General features: G+C 38.6%; 1 protein-coding gene across 1 annotated transcript in view; it reads right to left on the bottom strand.

Annotated features, from left to right (window-relative positions):
- Positions 1-14,368, bottom strand: part of ACAN (aggrecan) — a 93,361-nt gene that overhangs the window by 17,052 nt on the left and 61,941 nt on the right. Inside the window, exons 14-16 of the mRNA XM_018571558.1 lie at positions 10,260-10,373; positions 6,957-7,115; positions 4,614-4,696 (exon numbers count right to left, since the gene is read on the bottom strand). Of these exons, the coding sequence (XP_018427060.1) occupies positions 4,614-4,696; positions 6,957-7,115; positions 10,260-10,373 (356 nt within the window). The remainder of the gene's footprint in view (positions 1-4,613; positions 4,697-6,956; positions 7,116-10,259; positions 10,374-14,368) is intronic.

Below are 14,368 nucleotides of genomic sequence, written 5' to 3' on the forward strand. Positions count from 1 at the left end.
ACGTTTAAAATTTCCTCCCCCCCCCCCCCCCCCAATTCTGGTGTAAGGACTTAACTAAATGATGCCTCTTGATCCGATCATCTTCTTCTTTCCTGTAGTTTTCAGGAGTCCCTCCAGCGCTGGTGCTGTTCTCTGATCCAGCGCTGACTCCTCTCTTCCTGGCACTTCCTGTCCCATGGAGTCTGTGTGGGTGCATGCTGCCGGGCTCCATGCATTGACTTACCCTGTGTCTCTCCTCGTCTTCCGGCCGAAGATCTCTACTGCGCACGCACCCGCCCTGTGATCCTTGGCGGCCGCCCAAGAATCTTCAGATCTTCGGACAGGAGCGCATGGCTGTGACACAGGTAAGTTATTACCTTTTTTGTGACTTTTTTTCAGTTTTTGCATATATCTACTGGTTTCTAGCAGTAGAATTATGCAAAACCCCCCGAGGGTTTAATTATTCTTTAAGCTAAGACATGTAAGCAACCAATGAGCTCCCAGGTAATGGCATTGCATTGAAGACTGCCCATCACCTGAAGCTGGGGAAGAGAAAAAAGATACCACTAGTCATGTGGCCTTGTGGAAGACAATTGGAATTATTTAGAAATGTATGATTGGTTGTTTTTATTAGGTGCAGGAAAGGGTTTACCATTAGGATGGGCTTTAGAACTTACAATCTGGGAAGAGTGTTCTCTTTCTTGCGAACATAATAAAATAAACTGCCTCGAGGAAGGAGTTGCTGATAGAAGGTAATGTAACGAGTCTGGGAACCGCGAGCCGCTTGCTTCCCAGCCTGGAACGCATCGGCCGCATCATACTGCGCGCTTCATTTCCGGTGGTGGCGCTCCTATGCGTTCCAGGGTGGAGCGCGGAAGTGTCAGCACACTGCAAAGCGCCACTTCCGCGTCCACGGACTATTTAAGGAGCTCCAGAACGAAGGTAGGGTGTTCCATTATTGGGTTCTATGCCCCAACAAACCAGGAGCCTCACCCTCTCTCCTACCTGCGACAGCATCTACTACCCTGGATCAACACTGCATGGGACACTCCACCAACTCTGAGAACACCAGGGGATCCTACTACTAAGAGCAAGTACTAGTGTTGTGGGGGATTCCTATCTTGTCCATTGACACTCTCTCTCTGCCGTTCAGTTTGTTTTCAATTGGAACTGTACTGTGTTTGATACTGCTTGGTAGCAGGCTGTTACCTATTCCAGTTAAAGTATTACCATTCATTTGCCTTTCTACGTTTAGACTGTCTAAGTGGATTTCCTTATACCTACCTTACTTACAAGATACCTAACTAGCTTATGATATTAATAAGCAGTACTAGGTCTTCCGTTATTGTTTTTATTTTGTGGTATATGATGCAAGAATCCCAAACTCTTTGTTTATAAGGGAGAGAGACGCCTGGGATTCATGACTGATTGCCACACCTGGAACCAAAGAAGGATTTGGTCCGCAGCTGTGATCCAATATAGCCTCAGAACTACAAGGGAGCATTACAGGTAAACACATTGTTCACTGGTTGATTATCACAAATTTTTAACTTTATGTATACAAGGATGTTATTTTCACGGAGTGTTCCTTTACTTTGGTAGTTTAAATAAAAATGTTTTTAAATATCTGCTACTCAAACTTGCCAACTTTTACTGCCTTATTGTGTGTACACCAAGCAGTGAAGAGCAAGTACAGGGATTTCCTGGGCATATACGAGCTGTCTTGAAAGGAAAAGCCACTCACAATTCTGAGTTGAGGTAAGCAGAGAATTCGCTAAGTATTCTGAGATTTCTTCTGATATCATTTTACCTTAGCACATTCCATTGCTTCTGAGATGGAGAGCTATTTTGAAATGTTTGTTTTTAAATGTCATGATATGGAGACATAACATAGGCATGAATGGGAGGGGGGGATTTTGAAGAGCCAGGCTGGCTACTAATGTATTAATTGCAATTTACAAAGAACTTCTCTGTCCCCAGTGTTTTTTTGTTACAGTAGAATAAAGCACTGGTTTATTGGTCATAACAGAGTTAAGCAACAAACTCATAGATTAAAAATCCTGAGTGGCAGGTGTGTTGATGACAGTACAGGCATTGGCCGGAGGGGTATTGGGTGGTTAGGCGCAGTGGTGAGGGTGAATAGTATGTAGGTTCAGTGGTGCAAGTGAGGTATAAATTAGTGCTGATGGGTGTTGAGGGCGGGGTAGGGAGGGGGTTTTGGGTTGCCAGAGTGTTGAGAGATAGGATGGGAATGTGTGCAGGCACAATAGTAGCTGGAGAGTTAATTGCCGGTAAAGAACCTTGAGTGGGTGTAGGGTGGGGTGTTTGCAGAGTAGTGAGAGAGCATAGAAGGAGTGTAGTGCTGGCACACTGGGGATGTGTGTGTGTGTGTGTGTGGGTAAGCGCTGGTATGGTGAGAGGAAGGCTGCAAAGTGGTAAGGTGGATTGGGTGTTGGCAGAGTGGTGATTAAAGGGGCTAGGTCTGGCAGAGTAGGTCTTCTCATGCCTGTCATCCTCAGTGCAAATTTGTGTAAAGCTAGATAGACCCTTTGAGCAGGGGCCCAGTTGCAAGAAATACATCAGTTGCCACTGTTCCTACACTACTGTTTTGCCACAGGTGAACTTAAAGTGACATTAAACCCTCAGATTTTTTAAAATAAACCAATCCTGTAATGTGTGCCTTACTGTAATCCATGGTAGTTTTCCTTCTCTTTGATGCTCTTCCTTTTAAATCCTCATGTCTTCTCATGCTTGGGGAGAACTCCCCTTTTCAGCTCAGGGCCTCTTCCTGTAGTGCTGGCTCAGGTTGCAAACCTATACAATGATAACTGATTTCAGCAGTACTTGTGACAAATAATTGCAGGGTTATTCACAAAAGGGTGACGAGTTTGGAGAAGGCAGGAGAAGTGAACAATCTAGGTCAACAAAGGTGAACTAGAAAGTGAGCTGAATTAGAGAATGTTTCCAAATCAGCTATTTTGGCCTAGGTTGTTCAATTCTCCTGCCTTCTCCAAACTATTCACCCTTTTGTGAATAGCCCTGTTAGTTTTTATCAATGAACAGAGGTGTCCCCTGCAGATTTTTTAACATAAACCAATACTGTAATGTGTGCCTTACTGTAATCCATGGTAGTTTTCCTTCTCATGCTTGGGGAGAACTCCCCTTTTCAGCTCAGGGCCTCTTCCTGTAGTGCTGGCTCAGGTTACAAACCTATACAAACCTATACACAGACACCGTGTATCGATTCCTGAGACAAGGCAGTCTGCTGCAAAACAGAAGTTCTGCCCAGCATGAGAACAGATACAGATTTAAAAGGAAGAGCAGCAAAGAGAAGGGAAACAACCATGTATTACAGTAAGGCACACATTACAGTATTGGTTTATGTTAAACAATCTGAGGGTTTAATGTCACTTTAAAGTCTCTTTTACACAGGACAGTTATAGATCATCAAATTTGTTTTTTATGCAAACATTTATATTTTCTTTTGCTTCCTGAACGATCTGGAAGTTTGCCAGTACTGATGTGGAAATGTAAGGACAATAAAATTAACCACAGCAGCACTTTAAATCGTCTTGCTCCACAAATGTGCACACCACTGGCAATATCAGCTGCCAAATACCTATATACTGTATGTATGGAGGAGCACTTCAGCTGAGGCAGGGAAAGAAAATTATCATTTCAATTCCTGTATGCTTAATGTTTTGTATATAAACACATGTGATTTATAACATAGCATAAAGAGCATGGATTTACTAAAAATAATAATTATAAGCTTTTCCTAGTTTTGTGAAATTACCCCAATCAATCATGATTTCTGATTGGTTTATAAAGTCATTTAAAACAAGCTTGGTAACTGATTTCAGCAGTACTTGTGACAAATAATTGCAGGGTTATTCACAAAAGGGTGACGAGTTTGGAGAAGGCAGGAGAAGTGAACAATCTAGGTCAACAAAGGTGAACTAGAAAGTGAGCTGAATTAGAGAATGTTTCCAAATCAGCTATTTTGGCCTAGGTTGTTCAATTCTCCTGCCTTCTCCAAACTATTCACCCTTTTGTCCCCTGCACGCCATACAGCAATCCGGACCTATTGATGCTTGAAATAGCAATGGTGCTTGCAGTGATGTCCACAGATGGCACCATGCAAATCTAGATATAATAGTAATGAAGATCACCAGCACTGGAGAAATTGATATAATCCAAAAGTTAATTTTGTCACTATGTTTGTCCTGATGAAGAGACCCTGTACGGTTCCGAAACGTTGGCTATATTACACATGTGACATTGTTCTACAATAAAAATAACTTTTGGATTCATTCCATTTCTCCAGTGCTGGTGATCTTCATTACTATTATATTTGTTGGTTTTTATGACACACAGGGGGCAACTCATGTGGGGTTAAATCCCCCTTTTTCAATTCACGGAATAGAAGTCTGAAACTTTACTCAGCTCTATTCTTTATAGCAATTTTGGAAACTTATATAGACTTTGTGACATGTTATTTGTGGCTTTTGATGTCAAAATGTCTAAATAGCTGTAATAATAAATAAATAACACTTACCAAAGGATCTATAGTGAATTTTATAATGTTATTCAAAATGTCTAAATAGTTGTAATCAGAAATAAATAACACTTACCAAAGAGTTGCCATCAGACCAGCGGAAGTCATTCTCGACAGTTTTATCATTTAACCCAATCCACTGATAGTCTTGTGCATTTCCTGTTATTTATTACATTGTGTTAATAAATACATAAATATAGATACACTGAGAATTCAGAAAATACATAGAAGAGCCACTTGTGTTTAATTGTCATATGTGCAGTCACTGATGCTATTACTCAGGTCAAGGCAGAACAATAGAATATGAACCTTGGAATGAAGTTGTGTGTTACTGCTAATGCAAGACGTTTGAAAAATATATTGACTATTTACTGAAATGAAAAACATTTTATATTATGTAATCTAATTAGTGTAAACTTTATTTCACAACTAGACTATGCTTTTAAACCAAAGAATTAGGATAAAGTGAGATGGCCTAGATGAACAAGATGTTAAAACAATACCAAGCCTTTATGTTCCCTCAGTAGTCCTATGGCAAGCACTTTGGCCAGATCACCATTCCAGTGCAGGGTGTGTTTGAGAGCATTTCTAAATCGACTCAACAGACAGATCTTTTCAGTGTTGGTGTCTCACTTTCAGACTCATATTTAAATTTTTAGACTTATAAAGTATTTAATAAGCTATTGTATATTTGTTTTTGTCCATAGCAAGGCGGTGAAGGGTGTCATGAGGAAAAACTCCCCTAAACTGCATCAAAAACTGTTTTTTATTTAATCAGCAGACACTGGTTATTACTGCAAATATTATGTTTCAGGAAGTTACAGTATGTCATTTTGGGAACAAATTGGATTTGTTGCTAGGAATCAAATCAGATCATTGTTTAATGAGTATTTTCCCTATTTTAGAATTTTGAAACTGTAATTATCAGAGGGTTTTATGGGAAATACATTACAGAAGCTAATGGACATTTTCTGTGACCCAACCAAATATGTAATGTGCAACCTTTCGTATCTAGCACTAATGATACAACAAATAAAAAAACTCTGAAACTCAAGGGCATGGGCCAAGATTGCCAGTTTTGTTAAATATCAGTAATTGTCAGGGCCCGGCTTGGGATGAGTATGGTGGATCACAGCTGCGGTTCCAACTGGGGGTGTAGTGCGGTTGTCAGGCTTAAATCCCCGGCGGCTCTCTCAATCTTAAACGGAGAGTAGGGGATTAAGTCATCAATTATGTAAAAAAAAAATGATTAATTATAAAAAAAACTATGTAGCTAAACATAAAACATCTTCTGAAAGAAGATCTCCAGGAAAGGTTTTTTTATTAACCCCTGCATTGGGGCTACCCCCGCACTGCAAGGGTTAAGTGTTCATTTGTGTCTAGGGATAATAACAAGGATATACTCACCCAAAGCTCCAAGCCGGCCAGCTCTCCCAGCAGCCTATATCCTCCTATGCAGCACATTGTAATGTTCCTCAGCGTCCTCACTAGGGATGAGCCGAACACCCCCGTGTTCGGTTCTAATTTGAACTTTCGAACATGGAAAAAGTTCTAATTCGAACTTAGAACTCAATGTCTATGGGGGTAGAACTCAGAAAATGAAATGTCCCCATTTTGAAACCTTATATGCAATTTATTGGCCATAAAAAGTGTATGGGGATCCGGGTACTGCCCTGGGGGACATGTATCAATGAAAAAAACACTTTTAAAAAATACCATTTTTAAAGGAGCAGTGATTTAACATCATTTAAAATGAAAAAATAAAAATGAAAAATTCCATTAAATATGGGGCCTGGGGGGTCCCCTTTCACTGCCTATAAAGTGGCACATTTGTATGATGTATAGAACCTGCTGAAGCAAAAATAACATTTATAAAGAAAAAAAATGACATTTAACCACTTCCGGGCCGGCCGTAGTAAAAAAACGGCCACTGGTTGGCACAGTCTTGCACCTGACCTGCGGTAGCCAATTACAGTTTCGAAGGGCATAGTGCATTGTGGGATGTTCCGCGGTCGAACAGACCGCGAACATCCCGCAATGATCGGTGTTCAGCGAACGCTAGAACAGGCTATGTTCGAGTCGAACCTATGCTCGATTCGAACATGCAGCCCATCACTAGTCCTCACATCTATACACTGTGTGTTACCACCCATGGACCATGTGTCCTAGACGTATGTAGCAGAAATCAGCTGGATGGGGGTATTTCTTTTAAGGGTTGTATTAGGATCTAGACTTGCTGTTTGCAAAAGAAGTAAAAGAGTTCTGCAGAAACCTTTAGTGTGATAAAAGTTACTGATTTTTATAAGCCGGTAGGCTCAGTTAAACATATAACAATATTTTATCCATGTCCTTGATGTAAAATAAAGTGAATACACATGCAATTAAATATGCTTTAAATACACTCTTACTCATTGCTTACCATTTACAAACTCTTGCTCTTCAGGTGACAAGATGCTAGATAAATGTGACTGATGGCTCCTACATGTATTCTCTGCATCTCCCCAGGTTTCTCTTTCTGAGAAGTGTTGGTAGCAATGTCCTTGGAATTTGGTCCAGCCTTCATCACATACTTCAATATCTAGAAGATATAAGAGAAAAGAATGAAGTGAGGTAACAACATCTATAGATGGGAGGTTGGGAGTCCACCATGAAGCTTCTTTTAGCAGTCAGAACTGAGAACCTGTAAAAACAAAATGTCAGTAATATCTGACTAACAGAGACAAAGTTAAAGGGTGTCTTTTACCTGAAAATGATCAGTAAAAAGAGGTGTCAGTCTGTCAGATGACCTGACCCAGCCATACAGGGATGCAAGACTTACACAAGTAAAGGAAAAAGAGGTTTCAACTGCAGGTTCCTCTAATGAATCAAAAATCTACCAAGCAACTATTTTAGTACCATAGAATACACGTACCATAGAATACAGGAGTTTCTACTGACATTTTGAATAGGGAGGCATCATGATAACTAAAAGATCATAAAATGTAACGATGATGTGTAAATTATGATTAAGGAGAGGGATGATAATAATGATGATGCCACTTTAATATGAAAGATGCTCCCATGGAATGTTTAATCATTTACCTTACAAAATGTATATTTTTAATGTGACATATCATTGACCTTCCATAATGTGTCTATAGCTTCTTATATATAGGGGTATAGCAGGGGGGATTTAACACAAAATAGCATGTGTTCTGAGGAGTGGAAATATTATTCCCATGCTTAAACACAATTTTTGATTTAGCAAAGGAGAGGCTTTAGCTGCAAGGCCGGATATATACACAAACCATTGACTGCACATACTATAAATTAAATTTGCCACTACTAAATCCTGGCTTTATTGATTGTAATTGAGATATGCATGCTTTAAATACATGTTGTCTATATGTATATATACTTGGTCTAATGAACAGACAGAGAGTGGCCCATTCATACCTCCATTTCCTTTGGGTTACATAGTAGCTGTAGGAAGCACTATGGCATTAGGGCAGCAAAAAAAACTTCAAGCAGACATCATTTGAAGGGCATCTCCTATGTTAATGAATGGCAACAGAGCACATACCTGTTCTGTTCCTCAGGGATCTTTGTAAACTGACACTACATGAATGTTTAAAGCTGATTTGAAGATTCCAAATGTAATTCTCATTGAAACGTAACAGAAATAAATAATGCAGTGCTAACATGCAGTATATAGGAGCAATACCCTTGCCCAACTCTTTATAAATGAATTAGGTTTAACCATGCAATATTTTAGGAGATAAAAAAGTTTGAAAAGAGATCATTCAAAAGGTTTATAGACTTATGAATTCTGATTTAGGTCTTTAACCATCAGAATGGGTATGAAATGTTTCCCAAAACTTTAAAGTCACTGTGCCTTCATGAACAAGAAAAACAAATGAATAGGTACTTTTTAATAAAAATATGTAGATTTCTTCATAGTTTTAGGTCGTGTTAAGTGGACTTTCAAATAAAACACAGCAATATTAACTGCTTTAGGACCACCCACCTTCAAAAAACATCCTGGTCCTGAAACGGTTATACCAAAAACATGGCTGCTACTGCGGTCATGCTCTTGGTATAATTTTAAACAGCCGGTGATTGCTTTTTAGATACAAGCAATCCAGTGTCTTATATGGCGGGGCCCCCCACTCCGCCACTGGCTTCCCCAGGCTCCGCTGTCCCCCATCCAGGTCCGGCACAGGCACAGCGGGTCTCCACTCACCGATCAGAGGGAGATCAGCAAGCTTCTAGTTGATCATTAGTGTATTACATCACTTTGGTGTCACTGTGCACATTAGAGCCAGGAGTAGAAGCTGGTGAAGCAGATCTCTGCTTCATCAGCTTCTTTGGGGTCCCTAAGTGACATTAGGGGTCTAAAAGACCCCTGATGTCTCCATAAAGAGGACCTGCCACATCAAATTTGCTATTACATAGGGAGCTTATTAGCACCCTATGTGATAGCAATAAAGTTAAAGTAGACAAGTGAATTAATAGATTTTCCATTACTCCAAATTAACAATGACCTTTCTGTAGTACAGACATACAAGTGCAATTTCCTGCTAGCACATTGTCTAACTAAAAAAAAGGCAGATTTTGTTTTTGAGTCTCAAAATTATTAAGACACCAGTTCTTATTTTGATTAATTAAGAAGAGTTTATGAACCATTTTAAATTTCAGGGAACAGCATGCCTTTTCTTATCTTGTTTGCTGTGTTGCTTAGTTGACTTAATATAACAATAGAAGCTTTTAGTTAATGCTGAAAAGCACCCAAAACCACAAAATCAATGCCAAGCATGTATTTGCTATTTGATTGCTTTATTCATTAGCTCTTTAATGTGTTCATTAATGTATTTTTTCTTTTATTTATCTATTGACTTCTATGCTTTACATAGCACGCTACTTGCCATGGATCTAAATGTGATTAAACATTAATATTTGGGCACATTGCAGTAGGTGCTTCATATATCCTAAAACCCTGCCATTCTTTTAAAATTAATAATTATATAGCACTACAATTCCCATTACATGACCTTATGGCATGCATGCGGTGCTTCAGATGTTCCTATACAGAGCAGTGTGGAGTACTTTATCAGGCAGAATTGTCTTATCTTACTATGAGAATAATCAAAACAGTATTTTGAACCTGAAGTCTCTACTGACCTTCAATATACTAGATTTTCAGATCCTATGACTTATGCTAAGGAGCATGTGTCAATAACCAAAATCTGCCATAAAGAGAAGGCATACTTGATTAAACATGTTTTAGCTATGTGCATTGTGTATTTTTTGCCAGGTTTGGTTTACAAATATATAAATTAGTAAAGGTAACAGAAAGTGTTACAGTGTTTTCTAGGAAAATACAAAGATTCCCCAGATACCTTAGGTCTATGGGCCCTATAAAATTCCTAGTTGTAGTTTAGATATATTGACTCTTTTGGAACCTGCAGTTGGTTAGAAAACCTTAAAAGAGAAGACATACAACAAAACATTTCTTTCTTGATCAGGTCGAGTTATATCCTGTAATCTGAAATAAAATCATTCATTTAGGGAAGAAGAGGGAGAGAAACTGAAAGAGACAAAATCAGATTATTCACTCTTCTCTCACAGGTAGGCCTAAGCCCACCAAGAAACAATAACTACCCTTTGCTTTGGAAGGAGGGAGGATCTGTTTTGGTTGGGATGCAGTTGTTAGTAAAATTAGCTCAAGCCACATTGGTCGTACCGATCTGACATAGGTCCCCTCCGTAGCTGGGAAGGCATAAGCATTTGAATGAGTCGATGCCATCAACGCAGGTAGCTCCATTCACACAAGGGCTTGGAAGGCATTCATCAATGTCTGTAAAAAAATCAAGGTTCTGCCATTAGGACCTAGGACTGCTACCTAACAAAAAAAAGGAGAGCACATCTGGTTAATTGAGTTGTGCTGTTCAAATGCTGCTTCTAATGTAGTCATAGACATATGTATGTCAGTGAAAGGACATAGAAACAGTGTTAGGCTAACAGCGCATGTCCCCTACATGTATGTATACTTTTCTTAATAGTTATGTTATCAAACGTGATAACTTGAAGGATGTACGTAAAAAAATAAAAAATTATTAGACTATTTGAAATATATTACTACTACTTTAAGGTACTGTTATCAGTAGATTCCAACACTGCAAAACATGTGTAATAATGAGTGTTCACAAACACAATTGTGGCAAACAACCAAATTGCGTTGTTTTAAGCATAAAGCATTTTATCTAATTCCAATACTTTCCCTAATCTGGATATATATGTGTGTATTGGAAAAAAAATATTTCACGTAAATTTACATCACATTTTTGTTTCAGGAGTGGTTACTGACAATCTGCTGCATTCATTATGCGTTTCAAAAAAGGTGTAAAGCCCCATTAAAAATAAATATAGAGCTTTTGCACAGGTAATGAGCTCACTATTTGTGCCTTAGAAAGAAAAATGCACAATCAGCATTATAACGTAACAAGAATGAGAGTTGATTGAACATACTGTGGACTTTCAAACGGTTTTAAGGCTTAAGGGTTAATGCTCTTTAGCCCAGCATGCTCTGTGTTTGACAGCAAGCAGAAGCAATTTGAACCAGCCCTAGCTGACCAAGTAACTTGTTCTCCTTTTTATTTTTGGATTAGCAACAATTACGTTTTAAGCACGCCATAAGGGAAAATTAGGCATTTAGCTAAAGCAAGGCAAACAGCAGGGGCATGTGGAAGCTTTGACAGGCAGATTAGGACTTTTTAGGCTTCTTTGCCCCTAATGGGCCAGCTGTGTTGTCTCTCACATGATTCCTGAAGAAAAAACAGAACAGGAGAACAACATTTCACCAGACAACAAACAAATAGCACATCAAATACTTGTTTTGCATAGGATTTATTGACATTTATGCAAGGCACTACATATGTGTAGTGTTCATTTATTGCAATTAATTTCTGCTTGTTTAAATTGCAAGCTCCGACTTTTTCTATGGAATAAAATAGTGTCCACCAGCGTTTGTCAAAAGGCTGTTGGAAAATCCTGTTTTGTAGACCCAAGGGGTATAGCAGAAAATGAGTGCCACGTCTTTGGCAAAAAGTCAAGAAGTTTATGACATCATACAATCTATTAGCATTCGTCAAAAGACTGTTGGAGATCGTATTTTATAGAGCCAAAGGGTATAGCAGATAAGGAACACTACACCACTAGTAAATAGTCAGGTCAGTTTATTTCATCATAACAAATCTAAAATCTAAAAACTCTTGATTAACTTTTTATGATTAAATAAACTTACTTGGATGCTATAGCAACAGTGTAGTGCACCTGTCCTACTATTTACCTTGGATCTTATCTGAAACACCCTCTGAAGATCCGTTCATGTCAGGGAGCTGCCTAACCAAAGTCAATATACTTTATACCACAGATTACATTCTACATTGTGATATCTGGCAGACTTTTGGATCTAGTGCCTCCTATCCACATCCCCTGTGCCTTGTAGAAGACAGTGCAGTCAGCTTCTTGCTACTGAAAAATGGGATCCTCAGTGTTGCCAACTCATTCCTTAAATCACTTATACGTCTAAGTTCTGCAGATTCCCAGGCAAATGAGACAGAGACACTGCTTACTTGCATTTAATAATTGCATTAATCCTGTGTAATTTATAATTTGTATAGTTTTGCTTTAAAATGAAATTTTTACCAACTACAGTTTTCAAAGCCATGTTACAATCAGCATGATAAATTACCCACTTATGGCTTCGGAGTAAGGAATACTAAAAGAAAGGTTGGGAGACAATAATAAAAACAATCACTGTAACCCGATTAGATGTTGGCAATAGGGAAATGCTGGTCTGATGGACCTGTAATGACTGAGCTCACAGAATTTGTGCATTATAATGTACATTAGAATTATTTGTACATACCTGTGTTGGTAATATTGGTATGGGGTTTTGTTGCAGAAAACAGGTGGAAAAAAGGGCCTGTCAAGATACCCTAAATTCTAATCTTAAACTAATCCTTAGGGCTGGTTCACACCACAAAGAGTGTGTTCCTGAGCATATTGCCTCTGGAACATGCTGGAACGCAACTCGGCCAGCTCCCTGTGTTCAGGGCCGGTTCACACCACAAACAGTGTGTTCCAGAGCGGTCGGGCTCTGTAACGCATTGTATCGCACTACGGCTGGCTCCCTGCGTTCACTCAACCTAATCTCTAAATTAACCCATAATACTTCACCTCCCCAACATTTAACCCTCAACCTAACTTTAGCACCTAACCATTAACACCTAATCTTACCCTAACATTTACCAAACTTCAAAAGTTAACCTAGTCCTAAAATTAGCCTTAACCTTAAAATTTCACCTAGCATTTAACCCCTACAACCCTTAATCCTAATCCAAACCTTAACCCTTAATGTCACTTAATAATAAAATGTATTCTAACTACCCACCCAAACTTAATTCCTAACACTGAGTTAATCCCTTCAAAACCATACTTACATTGTGCTTCCTGAAAGTATTGAGCCATCCTGAACCAACATCAGTGTTTAAACCACCTGGTGTTTGCACCAAAACAAATCAGTAGCCCCTCTCCCACACATTGTAGTATATGAGAATCATGGAACAAGAGAATCATGTCTAACACAGAAGTTCTGGGAAGAGTTGATGAATCTGTCTATAATTAATTAAAAATAAAGGGTTCTTCACATGCAGTTAAATATCAACATTGCCCTGTATACAAGCAAATCTGATTATTTGCCACTATGACAGGTTGACATTATTTATGAAAACATTTGTATATCGGTGTACCCTTTTGTTTACAGCACTTTCATAGTGGCATAAATGGAAAAAGTGACTCAGCAGGCTTAACATTGATGCTGATTAATGTCATTTGCACTTGTATTTCCTATTCAGGGTTAGATTAACTACTTGCTTCTTCTGTACCATATGTCATTTTGGGAGGGTCAGAATGTAGTTTAATTGTGGTTGTCAAGGGTGCCCAGCAACCCACCTTCCTCTTAACAGCCATATTCAGAATAATTCACAAAGCAGTGGTAATGAGAGATAAGACACTAAACGGAAGAAGGGAACATATTATTGCTATGCATAGTCAACATCCAGGGTAGTTTTTTTGTGTTGAACCTTTTTAGATTTTGATTTACCTGAGTTTACCTTTTGAATTTATGACAGCTGAAATGTTTACTGGTTTCAGTAATTACACTCATTTTGCCTGGAGTTTAAGATTCTGAAGACTGTATTCATCTACCTGTTTGCTACATAAAGTATGTCAATAATTAGTTTCTACTATAAGAAACTCCAATTTGTTTTAGTACTGCATACACAATTTACATAAGTGTATCCCACTGAATAATAACATAATTATGCATAATTTTTCTGCTTCTAGGTAAATTTTGCAAAGCACTGTTTTTTTCTTTATAAATAGCCAGATGCATTTTGGGCCATTTGGCCAAGACGCTAAATAATAAATACTAGACCTTCTTCATAAAGGGAAGAAGTTGTCTATGCAAGTTTCACTGCATTCCTAGCTGTTATGGTTACAGCTGTCACAGTTATGATCTAGGTTACAGAAAACACAATTATGATTGGTTCTCCGGGGCAATTACATTTTACTTCTTTTGGATGCCATTTTTCAGATTATTCATCTTTCAGATTAGACTGAAGGTGGTCCAACTGTACATTGTGTTATTCTCATTTGAAAATCGTACAAGAACGGTCTTTCGAACAATCTTTCGGTTGATGGTACATCACCGATTTTCGTTTTTGATATTGTGATCGAAATTTTTTCGATTGGGCAGTTTGAAATTTTTTTCTCTGACCGAACTCAAAT

This window comes from Nanorana parkeri, unplaced genomic scaffold, assembly GCF_000935625.1.
Source record: "Nanorana parkeri isolate BGI_ZX_2015 unplaced genomic scaffold, ASM93562v1 scaffold42, whole genome shotgun sequence".
NCBI lineage: Eukaryota > Metazoa > Chordata > Amphibia > Anura > Dicroglossidae > Nanorana > Nanorana parkeri.